General features: G+C 43.5%; 1 protein-coding gene across 1 annotated transcript; it reads left to right on the forward strand.

The window, feature by feature from the left end:
- Nucleotides 1-1355: 1355 nt before the first annotated feature.
- LOC308158788 (lysophosphatidylserine lipase ABHD12-like) lies at nt 1356-19462 on the forward strand. The gene is made up of 13 exons (XM_080532489.1): nt 1356-1491; nt 1996-2117; nt 2350-2455; nt 2780-2899; nt 3092-3122; nt 3250-3295; nt 5410-5539; nt 6344-6381; nt 7267-7346; nt 17076-17158; nt 17908-17986; nt 18392-18525; nt 18713-19462. Exons 1-13 carry the CDS (start codon nt 1388-1390, stop codon nt 18738-18740), a joined length of 1101 nt encoding a protein of 366 aa, XP_080388615.1. The 5' UTR covers nt 1356-1387; the 3' UTR covers nt 18741-19462.
- Nucleotides 19463-20409: the final 947 nt, after the last annotated feature.

Below are 20409 nucleotides of genomic sequence, written 5' to 3' on the forward strand. Positions count from 1 at the left end.
TTTAACTAAGTACCCCACGGACACATTTAAGGAAATAACTAAGTGTGAGAAACTCACCCGACTCCTCTGACTGGACAGATGTTGATCTTGGGGATACCCTCCTCGACTGGTGAAAGTTTTACAACATTCTTTCTCTAACAAAATAGTTCGTGATTCTTTTCAAAATTACCGGTTCCGAAACTTGATGATTGGACTCACTTCCAGTCTGCCTTGTAAAACCTATATTATATTATAGCCCAGGCGGTGTTCAACGATTTGCGATCAGTAACTGTCTGCTTTGTGTGTCCTCCTCACATCTCGCCTTGCGGATTTTGAAAAGCTCCTGATAGAGGAAGAGGCGGGGACGGGGAGACGCAGAGGCTGTTCCCATCTGACCCGTTACATCCTATGCCAACTCATAATAAGGATGTCCACATGTTTTCCTAAATCGCCTAAAATAGGCTCTAATTGATACACAAACAATGTTTGTCTAAACTCTCAATACAAATATGTGTGTCTTATTAATCAAATCATAGAGGTTAGTTAGATTTTCTCAGGGGACCCCCCCCAATTAAAAAGGCCCCGTATGACCGAGAATTCAGACATCGCACATCTATTGGTATAGATTAGCCTTTTCTCAAAAGTGAGTAGAGGACGGACGAGAGGATGCAATGAGTTATGTTCCACTTCCTATCAATAGAGAAAAGGTGTATGAGGTGAACTAACCTCTATGGTTTTAGTCCACAGGATAGCGCTATTGAGAGTTTATGGTTTAGCGGCCAAGATATTTTTTTTTAGCTAATCTAATGAAACATGGAAAGATGTCTGCCCATAATCGTCATGTATGCCAAATTGAATGCCTATCCGCAAAATGGCTTTGTAGGGAAAATATGTTAAAAGTCTGTTAAAACATTGGGAAAATGTGGTGTGATATTGTGCCAGAGAAGACCCTGGGAATGGCTGTTCGAGGCTATATTTTTCATTGTATCCTTCAGAGGCGGCTGGTGCTAAAAATTTTGGGTGGGGCACAGGTTATGGGGGCATGCTCCACGGGGAAGAATATCAACTTTAAAATCTGGATTTACAGTCGATTTTAGCATAAGAATAACAGTGTATAGGATACTATCCTTCATCCAAGTGATGATTGTGTCTGAAAAGACTTAACATTGTGTTAAACAACCTGAACCATTCAGACAAATGTACAGAAGATGATAGGCTACGTGATATTAATATACAGTATTATCATTATCATGCTTTCACTTCAAAAAGTAATTATGAGCCAATCAGAGCAGAGTAGTTTTGAACATTGGCCTTTCACCTCCTATTTCACTTCCTGTATTGCACAAACTGTCATGTCCTCAGGAAATACACCACACACAAAGTATTTGCAATCAGTCTACACTTCAGAATGAGAAAAAGAGAATTCAAGACCTTGGACAGCAGCAGGGCAGACAGATCTGAAGAGGAGAAGTCACAAAGCAAATTGAAAATGATTTCAAGAGACCAGCACCTGTGAGTACAGCTTCTCAATACAGTTTTACGGTAGCTATTATTGCCCTACACTTTGCCCTACATACTGCACTTGTTGTGACAGTGTTGTCATATGCAACAGTTGTAAGCCTATCGGTTGTTATGAATGAATGAATGAATGAATGAATGAATGAATGAAAGCTTTATTTCGAACATGTGAAAAAAGAAATAGTTATAACAACAAAAAACAAAACAAAAACAAGAAAAAACAAAACAAAAACAACAAAAGACTAAACAAAACAAAAAACACTATTTACTTAACATGTCCGAAAATATGTTTTATTTTATCAAATAAATAAGACATTATAGGAAACTATGGTAAATCAGAAATGTATTGTAACTATGTATTATCGGCCTATTGTTAGGCCTCTCCAATGTGGATGTACTGTAGTTTGCGCAGACCTTTCTCAACTGCATAATCATATTCCCCCCTCATACAGTAACAGTCTGAATTCACAAGATCATGTTGTGATATTCTTTAATAAGATGTCGGTGGATGCCAAGAATGAAGAAGGCAGCTGTGTTGCTGTGCGTCGTTTACATCTCTGTGCCTGTGGTCCTCTACCTGTTCCCATGGACACTAGGCTATGCCGTTTATTCCCACTTGTGTAAGTGTAGGCTAACATTTCAGCCTGACTCTAATAAATTGAATCTTGATCAATATGTTTCTAATAATTAAATGCATGCATGGTAAGTTGCTTGTTAGGAAAACACATTACAGTACAGAATACAATAAAGAGTTCATATGCAACTAGGCCTACCGTATATTGTTGTGTAGAATTATCAGGCATGTTAAACTGAACTAGGGAGCTGTTTGTGCCTTTGTTGTCATGGCTGCAGTAAGGATTCCACTCTTTACGGACCTCAGCGACCCTGCACAGCTGGCCCTGAACCACACATGTAACTTCTACCTCACTCCAGAAGAGGGCATCTCAGTAGGAGTATGGTGAGTCTGTTGTCATTATGCTTGCCCTCTGTCCCCATTCCCCATCACACTTAAGGCAGAGGTTGTACATTGTTTCATTGAAATTTATTTTTATTGTATTTTATCTTTATCTTTACCTTTTCTTTTTACTGTTTTCCCCTGCTTTTATATTCATTCAATGCTTGTATATGTTTTTATATATGTTTTTATATTCACCTTATGTTCTTATTATGTATGTATCTTATATTATGTATGTATGAAAGGCGCTATATAAATAAAGCTTTACTTACTTACTTACTTACACACTACAGTATTTGTTTGTGTCTCTGTGTTTGTGTCTCGTAGGCATACAGTTCCTGACAGCCAATGGCAAGAAGCCCAAGGGAGAGGCGTGGAGTGGTACAGTGAGACTTTGGGAGATGGCCACCCTGTTATTATCTATCTCCATGGCAACGTGGGAACCAGGTGGGAATAGTGTTTGGAGGATAGAGACCCTTGTATAGACTAATGGAGTCCAGTAGGTATTACATGATCAGTGACGTACCTTTGTTTGTGCCAATGATACATTCTTGTGTTCTTAGAATTAGAAGAACTAATTCAGATTTTGTTTCAACGTGTGTTCTAATCCTAAAACTGAAAATCTGATTGTTTTCAAAGGGCACTAAGTCACAGAGTCAAACTTGTGAAGGTACATTGCATTCAAATATATAATAATATAAAATATGATTATATAATATAATATAAAATAATTCCCAATAATTAATTTTGTGTATGAAATGTGTGACCTTTCCAAACCAACAGCTTGTGTGTTGTAGGTCCTGAGTGCCGCAGGGTATCATGTGCTGTCTCTAGACTACAGAGGTGAGTATTGTGTTTGTAATAATAAACCGTGACGTTAGAATTATAAGGTTCTATCTCCATTTTTGGTCAACATTGAGTTTTTTACATCATCTGATTCATTCGGTGTTTATTAATGCCTGTGTGGTGTTATTTTTAAAATGTTGACATTTTTTAGTTAGTAATTAATAAAATACAAAGGTTCCATCTCACAAAACATAATGGAATGTAAAAACATTGACGCTCAATATCTCTGAACTACCCTAAATGGAGATAGAACCTTATCATTCTAAGCTCACGAAACACACAACACAATCACAGCATAAACCTCAATGTGGCTTTACTTCATATTAACTGACAGGACAGAGCGACACATCACAGATATCATCACTCAGGCATAACACCACGATAGCAGAACAATCGAACACTCAGAGGCATCACTGCTAATCCTGTGTGCAGACAGAACAGTGAGCACTCTCTAAAATATCCAAATACTGTATCTTCTTCTCATCTTATTATACAAAAACGATTCTGCATCATCATTATATTCCTCAGCTACATACACCTATTACCCTTATGTCATCATTACATTTACATTTACATTTTTGGCATTTAGCAGACACCTTATTCCAAAGCGACTTACACTCGATACATTTGACTAAGCAAGTGAATCATCAATCCACCAGTCGTAGCAGGAAGAATAATCCAGCTCAGGCCCGGGGCCATTGGCAGTCTCTGTGATAGAAGGAAAAATCAATTTCTATCACCATCTTCTAAACCTAGACTTTTTAAAAAATAATTGTTTTAATTATATAGACACTGGAGAAACAGAGAAACAGTACAAGGGGGGCAATAGAGGTTTTAGGGGACACAGTAAAGGGGAAAAAGCCCATCAATATTGCCCTTCACTATTACATAGACATTAAAAAATCATTACATTTTAACCATTTAGCAGACACTTTTATCCAAAGCAACTTACAATTAGAGATTACAGGAACAGTAGTCTTTACAGAAATTTAGTAATTTAGGGCGGAGTCCCTTATTCAAGGACACACTAGTGGTGGTGTTCCCAGGTCTTACTCAAGGGCACACTAGTGGAGGTGTTCCCAGGTCTTATTCAAGGGCACACTAGTGGTGGTGTTCCCAGGTCTTATTCAAGGGCACACTAGTGGTGGTGTTCCCAGGTCTTACTCAAGGGCACACTAGTGGTGGTGTTCCCAGGTCTTATTCAAGGGCACGCTAGTGGTGGTGTTCCCAGGTCTTATTCAAGGGTACACTAGTGGTGGTGTTCCCAGGTCTTATTCAAGGGCACACTAGTGGTGGTGTTCCCAGGTCTTATTCAAGGGCACACTAGTGGTGGTGTTCCCAGGTCTTACTCAAGGGCACACTAGTGGTGGTGTTCCCAGGTCTTATTCAAGGGCACACCAGTGGTGGTGTTCCCAGGTCTTACTCAAGGGCACACTAGTGGTGGTGTTCCCATGTCTTATTCAAGGGCACACTAGTGGTGGTGTTCCCAGGTCTTACTCAAGGACACACTAGTGGTGGTGTTCCCAGGTCTTACTCAAGGGCACACTAGTGGTGGTGTTCCCAGGTCTTATTCAAGGGCACACTAGTGGTGGTGTTCCCAGGTCTTATTCAAGGGTACACTAGTGGTGGTGTTCCCAGGTCTTATTCAAGGGCACACTAGTGGTGGTGTTCCCAGGTCTTATTCAAGGGCACACTAGTGGTGGTGTTCCCAGGTCTTACTCAAGGGCACACTAGTGGTGGTGTTCCCAGGTCTTATTCAAGGGCACACTAGTGGTGGTGTTCCCAGGTCTTATTCAAGGGCACACCAGTGGTGGTGTTCCCAAGTCTTATTCAAGGGCACACCAGTGGTGGTGTTCCCAGGTCTTACTCAAGGGCACACTAGTGGTGGTGTTCCCAGGTCTTATTCAAGGGCACACCAGTGGTGGTGTTCCCAGGTCTTACTCAAGGGCACACTAGTGGAGTTCCCAGGTGGGATTTGAAGTCATGACCTCCTGATCACCAGTTCAACTCACTATCCACTAGGCCACCACTACCCAATCAGATTGTAATAATAGTGGAGTAGAATATGATGATGTCATGAATCTTAGGTCTATTTAATTAATTTCCCGTAGGTTATGGAGATTCTACTGGGGAGCCCAGTGAGGCCGGGATGACGTCTGACGCCCTCTACCTGTACAAGTGGGTAAAGGCCTGGAGCAGCAGGAGTCTGGTCTGTCTGTGGGGTCACTCTCTGGGGACTGGGTGAGTGCCTCATTCTCTAGTCTTTAACACTAGAACAGCCGTGAGGGGTCATGTGACCTGATCTGTGAGTAGAAAATGTGTTATATCTTTGCACTCGATCAAATTTCAGGACCCTCCTTTCATGACTTTTCCTAGATGTGTGCATTCTACCACCCAGTATCCTTACATTTTCAAAATTACATCAGGATAAGCTAGTATAAAGATATTTTTCTGTGTAGGAGTGTAGGCTAATTTACAAGCTGGCCAGCTAGTGGTCGTTGTGTGTAAATAGCAGCTTTCCATTGTAAAGACTATGGTAATTTGACCCCCGAGGCTGCTCTTATAGTAGGCAAAAAAGGCACATGTTAATGGAAGAGATGTGTGTCATGATACTGACAATATTGCAATAACCATTCAGTTTGTCCCACTACCTACAGGCTACAGTAGACGAATTAAATGATATACAGTATCAGAAAAGAACATTTCAATGGTGTGCTGAAATGTCTCTGTTGCTGCTACTGAACAAGACTAGATGCTAGCCTCCGAACGCGAACGCGAATCGGCACGGATCTTTGCCTGTGTGAAAGCCCTATCATTCACCCATTCACACACCAATGGCGGCAAGCTACCATGCAAGGCACCGGCCCGCTCATTGGGAGCAATTTGGGGTTCAGTGTCTTGCCCAAGGACACTTCGACATGTGGCCAGTCGGGGCTCGAACCGCCGATCTGCCAACCTTGCGATCATTAGACGCCGGCTCTACCTCCTGCGCCACAGCCGTCCCATGATAGACTCAACATTCTAATTTGTAAAATCTCTCTGCAGGGTGGCAACCAATGCTGCTCTGAAAGCTCAGGCGCAAGGTGAGTTAGTATATTTTTGTGGGTCTTTTACTGTAATACTGTTTTTTCACAAACTAAATGATGGATAAAACACCATCCCTGTGCAAGAGTTTGAGCATAAGCCTTGTAAAAGGCTAGACTGTGGCCTGGTGCAGGTTAGCTGTCTTGGACCACTCCTGTATTCCATCTTTACAAATGATCTGCCATCTGTTTTGTGAAAAGCAAGTATACAAATGTGCTCAGACGATTCTACACTGTATTATGCAGCAAATACTTGTTTGCTTGTTAGGAGAAGGTAATTGTTCATGGGTTTGTCTTTAACGCCCCCTACTGTTCAATACGTAGCAAGTTATTTATCCCTACTATTCAATTTTACTTACTCTTACTTATCAGTTTTTTCAATGGCAGTAAACAGTATATATAACCTCAGGTCTAATAACAGAATTCTCTTTAATGTGCCAAATGTTAGATCTGAATTTAGTAAAACCACATTCAATGCTCCTTCAGCGTAGAATGTACTTCAGAAAAAGTTTAAACTTAACATGTTCATTCCACTCTCTGTCTTTAAACTGTGTGTTACAGAGACTTTGAATCATACATGCAAATGTGCTTATAGGTTATCTATGTGGTTAGGGTATCTGCTCACTGTTTCTGTTGTTATTTTATGTTGTATATTGTATGTTTTTATACTGTATGTGGTGTCTTTTTAATTAAGTGCTGCTTTTCTTGGCCAGGGCTCATTTAAAAAGGAGGCTACCTTCTCAATATGACTACCCTGGTTAAATAAAGGATTAATAATAATAATAAAAATAATAATAATAATAATCATTTCTGTCACAATTGTCACAATTATCATCTGACCAATCTGTATGGTAAACAGTTGTGTCGTGTTGTTTTTAATGTCAGGGTCTGGTGTTGATGCTGTCATTCTTGAGGCTCCATACACAGATATTGGAGAGGAAGCGGCCAGCCACCCCTTCTTTAAGGTAAGACAGGGTTCCCGCGCTGGTCTTAAGTCCAGCATTCCAATCTATAAGGCCTAAAAAAGGTCTCAAATTCCAGTTATTCGGTCTAAAAATTAGGTGCTAGGTCATAAAAATGGGATCCTACAAGGAAATCAGTCCGACCACATCTATTTACCTGGAAATTAATCAAGCTGGAACCAAAAAAATGCCAATTCGCTTCCTTTTTTGTTTGTATGGCAGCGAAATCCCTAATTTCATTACCTCAAGGATGACAAAAAGCTATCATATGGTGTGGCGAATAGGTCTAAAATGCTATTCAAAGAGGTCTAAAAAAGGTCTAAAAAGGTCTTAAATTTGACTTGTTGAAACGTGTAGGAACCCTGGTAAGACATATCAACATGCCTGCTCTGTGGCCTGGGTGTGTGTACTGTGTACCAATCCACTTTGTTATTGCACTGTGCAACCCACAGATGTCTCAATTTCCCTTTGTTCTGTCAAAAGAATGTCTTAGCATCCGGCCTCCTTATATTGGCGTTGTTATGTTGAAAACACAGACATCAATGTTTTTCAATGCTTTTGTATGTTTTGTTTTCATGTGATCAAATAATAATTTAAATAGAATAAAAACTATAGAGTATATAGAGTGTACAGTGTAAGGGTTGCGGGAGGAACTGAAGTTAATCATATTGCACATGTAACGATGGTCAAACAGCCAAACTTCTTTCATTTAATTCGTTTATTTGACCTGCAGAGAAGACATATAGAACACAATTCTTCTCTGGTCTGCTTGTGAATCCATTGAGGTGGCGGCCATGTTCTCCCACCACCGTCTATGTACATTTCACATCAGGACAATTTGTTCACAGAAAGAACACAAACTTCCCTCAAACATTACAAATAACAATTACAAACAACATGTGGAGCGACATACCTGCAGAGAAGACATATAGAACACAATTCTTCTCTGGTCTGCTTGTGAATCTGCATGTTCAAAACAACATACAATAAATGTTCTGTTTCACATCATCACAATACATCACATCATCACAATACATGTAAAAACAAACAGCACAGTACTACACCAACACCTTCACCCTACATTACAAGATTCTTCATACAAACAACAAAACACGAGGAGCATTTTACATAGCGCACATACCCATTGAGGTGGCGGCCATGTTCTGACGCACCACCGCAAGTACGGCAACAAGAGAAGGACAAAGAACGTGCAGACCTGCAGTACACCCAAACTCCAAAGGGGGGCTCCAACAACAACCAGGGCTGCTCAAAGCACGGCGAAACTCATCTACATTCACCACAGCTAAACATACATTCCCAACTCTGTTACACCCACCTCCCCTGAATTTCGCCAACCTTGAGCAGCAACTATACATTTAAATACTACTTTTTACTTTTTACACTATTACATAGGGCCGCCAAAGGACAGGACAGCCAACTTGAAAAGTATCCTATAAGGATGAAGTGGAAAGAGAGGTAAACTACCTCTCCAACCAACTACTGGCGGTAGGATGCGTTCTACACCCCACAAGACCCTATTTTCACTGTGTATTACTAGCCTTCAAGAGGCCACAACCTCTTATGAAACAATCAGAATAACGAACAAACCTATATGTCATAGGATGTCAGTGTGCACAGTGTATACATGCACTGAACTGAGCTTCGGCTTATCTAACTGTGGGAAGCCTGGAACACTGACCTGCAAACAGCTCGAATGTTTGACTTAGTGTCTTGAATAATGTCTTGTCCTGACATAGTATATATCAATCTGTCAACCGGTTTGATAAGGCGACCAAACTTGGACTTGACCTGTGTGACTGTACTAGGATGTTCACACTGTGTGACAGAAGCTAAAGTGTCAGTACGCTGTGTGTCACTAGCATCATCTGTCTGATTTGTGTTACCAGAAACATCAGTACAATCATCAGCGCTAACCACAAATCTAGAATCAGAGTTAATGGACTGATCTACCATTTGCTCCTCAGCCATCTGCTCGGGAACCCTCTGAGGGGCAAACGAGACTGAAGACACTACAGTGTTAGTAGCCTCTGTCCGTGAGTGGTCAGGGAATGGTAACTGGGTGACCCACTCCAGGGTTCTTCCCTTGGGATCCTTGGGCTCTGGAACAGTCAAGGGAACATCCCTCTCCCGAACAGCTCTTCCCCCATACTCCATGTCTTCAACCTCCCCTCCCTCACTCCCAGGACAGGAATCCACTCTCTCCGACTCGAACGCGGTTCCTCTACTCACTTCCCCAGGCAAGGAATCCTGTTCCACTTCCGACACGGACATATCACTTGGCTCATTTGATGTATGAACAGCAGACAGGGATGAAACTGGGTCAGAGATCACACTCGTATCATACACCGGCAGAAAGTTCACCAACAACAATAGATTACGGTGGACTACCTTCTCTCGTCCAGTGACAGTGTCTTGTATCCTATATGTGTGAGTCTCAGAGTTCCTATCCACCACAGTGTATACAGTAGACTCCCAACGATCAGCCACCTTTCTCTTTCCTCTCTCTCTCTTGTTCGCCAACAGCACACGGTCTCCGACGTCAATGGTGGGCCCTTTTACTCGTCTGTTGTAGAGCTCTGTGTGACGGTGCTGTTCTTTTATGACATGTTCCTGGGCTATGACCATAGCTTCTCTCAGATCCTTCGTGAGAGACATCACATACTTGTCGTAGCTGACCACAGCTGGATCATTCAGGACTGTCCGGAAGAGTATATCGACAGGGAGACGAGGAGTACGCCCAAACATCAGATAGAAAGGTGCATAGCCAGTTGACTCATGCGCTGTGCTATTGTACATGAACGTCAGAGTTTGCAAACGCCTCGGCCAGTTGATTTTTGCCTCTGGTTCAAGCGCTCGGATCATGTTACCGAGAGTTCTATTGAAACGTTCCACACTACCGTTACCCATCGGGTGATACGGGGTTGTGTGCGACTTTCTGACACCGGAGACTCTGAGCAGCTCACTCACTAGTTGACTCTCGAAGCTAGCTCCCTGGTCGCTGTGGATACGTTCTGGGAACCCAAAGACGCAGAAGAACTTGTCCCATAGAACTCTCGCCACCTGTTTGGCTGACTGATCTTTGCAGGGGAATGCCTGGGCCATTCTTGTAAAATGGTCAGTAACAACTAACACATCAACTGACTTGTTCCTTGAGTCCTCCGCTGACCAGAAATCAATGCAAACCAGCTGAAGTGGCCTGGTTGATGTGATACTCTGCAAAGGCGCCCTCGCAGCAGGTTCAACAGTCTTACTGACAATACACCGCTGGCAGTTACGGACGTAGTCTCTTACGTCTCTGTCGAGGTTGAGCCAGAAGAACCTCTGTCTGGCCAAGCCAAGACTCCTGAACTGACCTTGATGGCCAGCATGGTCATGAACACCTCTCAGAACTTCAACTTTCTTAGACTCAGGAACCACATACTGGCGGCGTTTTGACTTCACGACTTGATCCCTCGAGACTCTGTAGAGTATCCCATTGCTCACAACAAGTTTCTCCCAGTGCTTCAGGTACCTCATGACTGTGACTGATTCCTTATCTCTCTCTCTCCTGGAGGGTCTCCGATGTCTCTCCACATAGTACAAGACTCGAGAGAGAGTTCTGTCTCTGAGCTGTTCATCCCGGAGTTCCTTCTCACTGTAAGCAGGAAGTGAGTCCTGACCACCTGGGACTAACTGAGGCAAATGGTGCAAGACTGCTACAGCACGCGTTCTTGCTCCGACCTCCCACAGATCGTCATATGACTGTAGAACAACAGACACTTCATCCATCTCCATAGACTGAGCGTGGACATGCAGAGGTGATGGGACACTTTGAGCGTAACTCTCTGCCTGGCGTGGAGTGTCACCACTATCATTGGACGACCGGAAGGCGTCCTGTACAGAAGCACTCGACACATCCTGGACTTCGGAGAGGAGATTCTTGTAGGGCTCTTCAAGTAATCTGTGACTGACTCTCTGCTTGACGAAAGGCACACGACTCAAGGCATCAGCGACAACATTCTGTGGGCCTGGCACGTACTTGATGTCGAAGTTATAGCTCGCTAACTTAGCCACCCATCGTTGCTCGCAGCAGTCCAGCTTGGGCTTCGTCATGATATGAGTCAATGGATTATTGTCCGTCCAAACAGTGAAATCATGCCCCTTCAACCAATGGCTAAACTTGTCACAGACACTCCACTTCAAGGCTAGGAATTCCAACCGATGGGCTGGGTAGTTTCTCTGAGACTGAGAGAGGGACTTGCTGGCGAATGCGATTGGCCTCGCTCGGTCTTCACCCTCTTGGATCTGCGACAGGACAGCACCGATGCCATCAAGGGACGCGTCCGTTGACAGCATGAAGGGACGGCTGAAATCAGGGTGAGCCAGGACAGCCGTCTCAACCAGCGCCGTTTTCAGCTTCTGGAAAGCCTGCTCCGTTTCGGGGGTCCAGTCAGTAACCTTCAACTTCCTGCTTTGTGACCTTTGTTTGGACTGTTTCACCTTCCCTTTTCTCTTCTGGCCCGTCAACAGAGAGAAGAGAGGCTTTGCAATAGCGGAGAAGCTAGGCACAAAGTGCTGGTAATAATTGATCATCCCCAAGAAAGATCTGATTCGTTTCTGTGAGGGGGTTACACCGTCCGCTTCCATCAGGTCAGCACTTGTCATCTTTGCGATGCTCTCAACTTTGCTGGGATCAGTCAACACACCGTTGTCATTAATTATGTGGCCGAGGAATTTGACGGATTTCCGGAGAAAAAAACACTTCTTGGGGGCCAATTTCAGGTTATGACCACGCAGTCTACTGAACACCATCTCCAAGCGTTCCAGAGCTGTCCTCTCATCAGGGGCGTACACCAATAAATCATCCAGATAAACCAGTAAGCTCAGATAGTTCTGGTCTCCGAAAATGCTAGTCATCATACGCATGAAGCTCCCAGGACTATTACAGAGGCCCTGCGGGAGGCGATTATACTCATACAAGCCCATAGGTGTTGTAAAGGCAGAGTACTTTCTGTCATCCTCGTGTAGTGGCATGTTATAAAACCCTGAGGTTAGATCCATAGTACTAAACAAGGAGTTACCTCCAAGTGCAGCTAAGCAGTCGGCCTGGTGAGGGAGAGGGTGAGCATCCTTCAGGGTCCTCTTGTTCAGCCAGCGAAAGTCTGTACAGATACGGAGATCTCCGTTCTTTTTCCATACAAGAACCAACGGAGATGCATATTCACTGGTTGACTTCCTGATTATATCTTTCTCCTCCATCTCACTCAGTACTTGGCGCAACTTCTGATACTGACTGGGGGGCACTCGTCTGAATGGGAGCCGGAATGGCCTGTGATCTGAGAGGTGAATGCGATGTATGAAGCCCTTTGCCTCTCCACAATCCAGGTGATGGCGTGAGAAGATGTCCTTGTAGCGCACAACCAGGTCAGCCATCTTGCTTCTACACTGTTCAGACACGTCACAGGAGTGTATGTCGAGCCCACTCAATCCCATGTACTTCAGTTCCTCATCAACAGTGCGGGCCGCATTTTCACTGGACGGGGTTACTTGACAGCAACTGAGTAGTGGGACCTCAGCAGGTCCGGTCTCATCCATGTCCTCGAGCGCAATGCAGGAGAAGACGTCGGCCAATTTAGCATTGCGTCTTACCAAGACGGGCCTGTCGGACGAGTTGATCAGCTTCAATGGAACCCATCCGTCTCCCCACAAAGGAGTAACAACTCTGGCCACCAGAACCCCTCTTGGAGCTGAGCGACACGATGTGGGCTCTGTCATCACAGCGCTACCAGGAGACACAATAGTGGACTTGGGTAGCTTGCCCCACATCAGGTACTCCCGACCAGGCTCAAGACACACGGCTGAGTTGCACCTGACTGTGCCTATCTTGTCAGGTATGACGTCACCTCGCCAACGGTTCAGACCAGCGAGCATCGAGAGAAACTGTTCAGATTCTGGATCGCCAGCAGGACAGGGCGTAGACACAGCCTTCCAGTAGCCATCACATTGCTTATACTGCCGGAGGATATATTTAATAACATTGGTGCCTAGTATCAACTCATCATGCTGGCCTTCAACTACCAGAGTGGGAACCATAATCCTACAGCCATACACCTCCATTTCCACGTTGAAAGCTGACTCAGGCTTGACACGGCGACCACCACAGCCAACAAGCACCACATTTGAACTGAACTGGTTATGCTCTGTAGCAACTCCAACCTCTCTAAGCTTTCCCTCTGCCGTCTTACTCATTGTACAAGCCATAGACCCACTGTCTAGCATAGCATTTAGAGTCACTGTATTACCAACTGTCACAGGTGTGTAGAAAAGGCTGTCACTACCACTAATTGTATGCGTATTCTGATAAACAATATCTTCAGAGTTATCACTTGAGCTTTTGAGAGCTATATACACTGTCTCAGCACTAGATTCGTCCTCACAATGGGAGTTTACTTGGCGACCTATACTTTCTCCCTCTGAATACAGGCCACCTAGTTTCCCTGAGGCTGAGGTGCTCGGGACGACCTGGTGGGACACTCAACTTTTGTGTGACCTGGGGCTAAACAGACAAAGCACAGCCTCTCTGACATGCAGTGTGAGATGGTAGTGTGTCTACTGTCATCACAGACTCGGCAGGCCTTCTCACGGGCGCCACCCTGGTATCTTCCGCCACGAGGAGCACTGTCACGCTGCTGCACTTTCCCCATCATCTGCTCCAGCCTCTCCATAATGCGAGCAAGAATCCTGTCTTCAGATTGCTGAGTGTTCTGGGCCACAGCAGTCGCGGAGGAGTGGTACGGAAGCTGGCCTAAAGCATGGCCCTGGGAAGGAATGAGGGTAGAAGGCGGACACTGTGTGTGGTACACTGGACTATGGGCAGGAGCAGGGGGGTACTGGGTGGAACACTGCTCAGACACAGACTGAATCGAAGGCTCTGGATGAGACTGCACAGTGTGGAGGGCGGTGGCATGGCTCTTCAATGGCACAGAACTACCGGTCCTGCCAGAGGCTCTCAGCTCTCTCTGATAATTATCAATCTTCAACTGTATGTCTCGTGAGCTCCACTCCTCAATAGCCTTGCATTCCAGAATACGGGATAGTCCAGAGTCCGGGCAATGCCTGACAAACATCCGTGCTACCTCTTCACCCACGTTCTCCATCCTCCTACCTTGTCTGCGAAGGCCCTCACCAGCTACATCAGCTGCTTTGTTGATCCTCAACCAGTAGTCTACAGGGTTCTCATTGGGTCTGGGTAGAGTGGCATAGAAATCTGACAACGGGAGGCATGATGACACATCACTGAAGTACTTGAGAAGGATATCATAGATGAGATCAGGGTTCTGCTTCACATCAAGTGTCTGATCGCTTCGCAAACCAACCCTCACAACATCCTTTGCCTTACCCATCAGCCTTGCCAGTATCTCCTCAGCCTGTTCATGCATTGGACATTTCTGCTTTCTCAGATAAGCTTTAGACATGTCAATCCAGTCCTGGACTGAACACTTATCAGAACTATCACCTCGGAACATTGGTGGTTCCCTGTCTGATGTTACATTCACAGTAACGCACGGAACCTCCTGTCTAACAACATTAGGATCAGTTACAGGATCTGGAGGCGATGTGCAGTTGAGGTGTGCACTGCTCATACTACTTGAGTGAACTACACCAGCTGAAATTAACTTGGTTACAATGGACTCGCCAATCTGAGCACCTAGCTGACCCATCATGTCTGAAAGGTGATGAAGAGCTTCAGTGTCATTAACACTGGGTGTGGATGTGGGAGGAGCCTCCCCTGTAAACTGTCCGACAGCAGCACAACCTGGGTCCTGACCTGACCCTGTGCCTCTACCACTGTCAGTAAACAACTGGGAACACCCCACCTCCCTACTATTGACAGCACTGTCAATGTCTATGACAGCACTGTCTGCTCTGCTCTGACATGCCCCCCATGCACCCCTCCCCATAGGCAACACTGGACTGGCAAAAATCTCATCATTAAAACCTGGCCTCTGAGCCATAGTGGTACAGACTTGCGTTGTGTAATATTACTGAATGAAAAAAATAATAATAATAATAATGTTTAAAAAAATATATAAAGTTACAGCAGGACATAAAAACCAAAACAATCAAAGCACTTTTTAAACTGATATAATCACAGACCTCAGACTGAATGACCATTTACTATAATACTCTGACCACACTTGATCTATCACACTAAGACCTGGCATCCACGCAGCATCCACGGAGATCGGCGTTCAGCTGATCTTGAGATCGACGTGTCACGGCACCAGTGTAACGATGGTCAAACAGCCAAACTTCTTTCATTTAATTCGTTTATTTGACCTGCAGAGAAGACATATAGAACACAATTCTTCTCTGGTCTGCTTGTGAATCCATTGAGGTGGCGGCCATGTTCTCCCACCACCGTCTATGTACATTTCACATCAGGACAATTTGTTCACAGAAAGAACACAAACTTCCCTCAAACATTACAAATAACAATTACAAACAACATGTGGAGCGACATACCTGCAGAGAAGACATATAGAACACAATTCTTCTCTGGTCTGCTTGTGAATCTGCATGTTCAAAACAACATACAATAAATGTTCTGTTTCACATCATCACAATACATCACATCATCACAATACATGTAAAAACAAACAGCACAGTACTACACCAACACCTTCACCCTACATTACAAGATTCTTCATACAAACAACAAAACACGAGGAGCATTTTACATAGCGCACATACCCATTGAGGTGGCGGCCATGTTCTGACGCACCACCGCAAGTACGGCAACAAGAGAAGGACAAAGAACGTGCAGACCTGCAGTACACCCAAACTCCAAAGGGGGGCTCCAACAACAACCAGGGCTGCTCAAAGCACGGCGAAACTCATCTACATTCACCACAGCTAAACATACATTCCCAACTCTGTTACACACATACTAAAAGGGGCAATCTGGGATTGGTTAAAACATGATCATTTTGATCTCTGGTCTGGATGGCCAGTCTTTGCATACATAGCTCTGAGTAAAACAACTAAAACTCAACCATATGTTTGATATAGTTCATAACCGGGCCCCTGAATATATGAATTGTAACATAGATATGGAGAGAAGTATACATGATTATAATACAAGAGGAAGTATTATGTCATGCAGTGTTCCTCTTGTCAAAAGTAAAACAGCAAGAAGCTCCTTTTTCTACACTGGGATTTCTTTATGGAACCATCTGCCTCTGCATATTAAGCAAAGCCAAAACAAAGCCATCTTTAAAACAAAAGTGAAGTCTTATTTATGGGGAGAACTAATGGCTCACCCTTAAGAAAGGGAGGGTGATTCCGAGTTGTTTTGTTTCACTTTATGTTTCCATGTTGTGTGTTATAATGTGTGTTTTTTATGCTGTGTTCTTATGCTGTTTTTATGCTGTTTTATGCTGTATGATGTTTTGTTTTATTTCACTTTATGTTTCCATCGAGGACCACTTTGGAAATAAGTGTTTTAAATAATGCTTTCAAGTGCTATCCTCTGGACATTACTTAGTGTCATGATGCTTAAATGATTCTATGTAATTTCCTAATAAAAATCAAATCAAATCAAATCAAAAGCTCTGGAAACTGAGAGTGGTTTCATTTCTCAAACCATTTTATCCTTTAAATGTAACTGAATGTGATTTACCTCAAAACATTCCTGAATTGATCTAATTGTTGAACCCCCCCCCCCTTTAGATGTATTTGTTTGTTCCAGGTTTTGAGAGCTTACTTTGGAACATCATAGAAATGAACAACATAGTGTTTGCTAACAACAGAAAGTAAGTGTTTAAGTATCTTCTTGGCAATGCTACAAATACCTTATATACTGCAAGAAGCACAAGCAGGCTTTTTCATGTGTTTCATGCTGGAGCCATATTTGGTCTGTTTGTTTAATCATCTATAATAACTGGACTCTTCAGAGGCAGCTGGCCACAACTGAGGAAAGAATCTCACTGAATGAATGAATACATTAAACTTTACTTTGGTGACGCTAGGCCATATATTCAGGGTTTGTGAAAAGTGTTTCTGGGCATGGTACATCTCTCAGGTGATGTTAGTGTTGTGGTTTTATATCATTTTATACTGAAAAATGTAAGTCTCTCTACAGTTTGGCGAATCTAGCAGCACTCAAGGAAGGCCCATTTCCTTCCTGGAAGGGATGGGCCAAGATCTGTGGCGCAGTGAATAATTCTGACTATGGACAGGAGGGCCCATAACTTGTGTAATCACAGATTTGTATAATATGATTGGTTCCCAAGAATAGTGACCTCATGACCAAGGACAGTTCTATAAATATGAGTCCCGCCCATCGTTGGGGGCTTTTGGCTTTTGCTTCTTGCTTATTGGTCTGCTCGTTTCTCTCTGCGCTCATGTAACTTTGCTTAATAAAAGGCCTCTTTGGAGACAATTGATTTAAGCTGCTTGTGCTTTATAAGTTTTACTCAATCTATAAGAATCAATTAAATCCACGACATTAGATATGGTTAATGTGTGTGTGTGCGTTTGTTGCCTTTATGTGTCTATGCAGTTTGAAGGTTTTGACCAGTCCTGTCCTGCTTCTACATGCTGAGGATGACCACATGGTTCCCTTCCACATGGGCCAGGAGGTAACACCTGTCATGGATTTACATTTTACATGTTTGGCATTTAGCAGACGCCTTATTCCAAAGCGACTTACAATCAATACATTTGACTAAGCAAGTGAATCATCAATCCACCAGTCGTAGCAGGAAGGATAATCCAGCTCAGGCCCGGGGCCATTGGCAGTCTCTGTGATAGAAGGAAAAATCTACTTCTATCACTATCTCTATCTTCTAAACCTAGACTTTTTATTTTTTATTATATAGGGGGGCAATAGAAGTTTTAGGGGACACAGTAAAGGGGAAAAAGCAGGTGTCTTAAGGAGACGCAGTGCTGGGGGGGCAGTAGATGTCATCCAAATAATGAATACATGACTGTATCTGGACTCAGTATACCATGTGACAGACAACGCTCTGTGTTTGTATCCCCAGCTGTACCAGATAGCACTTCAAGCCCAGAGGGACAGAAATGTAGAGGGCCAGGTTCAAATGGTATCCTACAGCGCATCATTGGGATACTCTCACAACTACATCTACTTGGATCCTAATCTGACTACTGTGATTACGTATGTTTGTGATCATGATAAACAACTTGTATCCATCTGAAGTTCAGTACAAGTACAAATACCGTTTTTTCCTAAAGAGATTTAACTGCAAGCCAAATTCAATTAATGTGATTCAGGTGAATATGGGGTCGTGTCGGGGTATCTATTAAACTGCAGTGTTTGTGTTCCTATTTTCTCATCCCTGCAGGAGCTTTCTTGAGGGCCGGGGACAGTAACCAACAGAGGAAGACAAGATAAACAATGGAAGACATCCATTCCACTACAACATGTTTCCTTTGATCTCACTTAAAGGTCCCATATTATGAAAAACTCACGTTCTCACTACTTTTGCTATCTCGTGAGCTTAGAATCATAAGGTTCTATCTCCGTTTAGGGCAGTTCAGAGATATTGAGCGTCAAAGTTGGTACATTCCATTATGTTTTGTGAGATGGAACCTTTGTATTTTATGAATTACTAACTCAAAAATGTCAACATTTTAAAAATAACACCACACGGGCATTAATAAACACCTAATGGATCAGATTATGTAAAAAAAAAACTAAATTTTGACAAATATGGAAATAGAACCTTATAATTCTAAGCTCACGATCTCTGCTTGGTTTGAACTTCAGCAGATCCTCTTGGCCATGTCTACGTGCATTGGGTTGCTGCCACGTGATTGGCTGATTAGATATTTGCGTTAACGAGCAGTTGAAAAGGTGTGCCTAATGAAACCGCTCATTTGCACGAGACAAAAAACAATCCGTCGAGAAACAGCGGTTTAGAGGCATGATAGAATTTCTTTAGATTCAAATCGGAGTGGTATTTTCAACAGAAAACTTCAATGACATCTTATAGGGACCCCCTATAGATGAGACCACATTTCCACATTAACTTGTGCAGAGGTGCAAACTGGTGATGGCCCAAAAAGGTGACACTTTTTTGCAATTATCAATGCGCGGGTAACATTTTTGTTGATGCGGGGGGAGGGGGGGGGGAATAGCACTAGCACTAATGGTGGTCTCAATGGTTCTCAGCAGCTGTTGAAAACAGGTTTCTTATGGCGCTTTTCCACTACAGGGCCAGCCCGGGTCGACCCGGGCTGGCCTGCTTCTTTGGCGCTTTTCCATTTGTCGGTCGGCTCGGCTCGGCTCGGTTCTTTAGCTACCCTTCACGAGCAGGAACTACAGGGCCGAAAGGTACCTTTTTGCCAGGCTGCGTGTGACGCTGCACACCGTTGATTGGTCAATGGAAATCGTCATCCCATGTTCATAGATTTCTTCGCTAACCGCCATCTTTAAATACCACAACAGATTTCGCTCTCGGAAAATGTCACTTACTGTTTCTGTAATAACGTATTAATAAAGATTAGGAAAATTATGATAACCATCGTATTATCTTAGTTTAATGTAATTTCAATGCATCATAGAACTTTTATTTACAACAAGCATAACAAAAAAAATCGCTATTATGGCGATGTCCTGTGCCTATGCTGTTCCTCAGTCCAGCGGCAGTCAAATGCCGGTAGATTCGCGTCTTGCTCCCTTTAATACATGTTGGCGTTTCCCTGGTTGCGAGATCTAAACTATTAGAACTGAAAGCGGCAGGTAACAGGCACATAACATCCATATGCTGTATATATAAATACATATATTTGACTACCAGCAAGACACCGGAGCACTCGTATCTATAACAAACGTCCGCTTGATTGTATGAGCCCCGCGTCAGTCAGCCTTTCCGTAGAAATACATCGCTCCATTATATATCTAACGTTACATGTTTTAAGGCTGATCTGTGCATGATAGTGCTGCTTTATGTTGATCTATTTATATCGATCTATTCTTGCCAATTCCTTATTACCAGTGGAAAGGGGGAAGGCTTAAACACTTTGAATGGAATAGATA

The sequence above is a fragment of the Nansenia antarctica genome, assembly GCF_963989245.1.
Source record: "Nansenia antarctica genome assembly, chromosome: 1".
In the NCBI taxonomy this organism is placed as follows: domain Eukaryota; kingdom Metazoa; phylum Chordata; class Actinopteri; order Argentiniformes; family Microstomatidae; genus Nansenia; species Nansenia antarctica.

Excerpts from the sequence above, each read along its gene's own strand:
- LOC308158788 (XM_080532489.1), top strand. The coding sequence starts at position 1,388 with ATGAGAAAAAGAGAATTCAAGACCTTGGACAGCAGCAGGGCAGACAGA. Across the intron at positions 1,492-1,995 it reads ATTTCAAGAGACCAGCACCT|ATGTCGGTGGATGCCAAGAA; the intron begins GTGAGTACAGCT and ends TTCTTTAATAAG. Across the intron at positions 7,347-17,075 it reads CCAGCCACCCCTTCTTTAAG|ATGTATTTGTTTGTTCCAGG; the intron begins GTAAGACAGGGT and ends CCCCCCCTTTAG.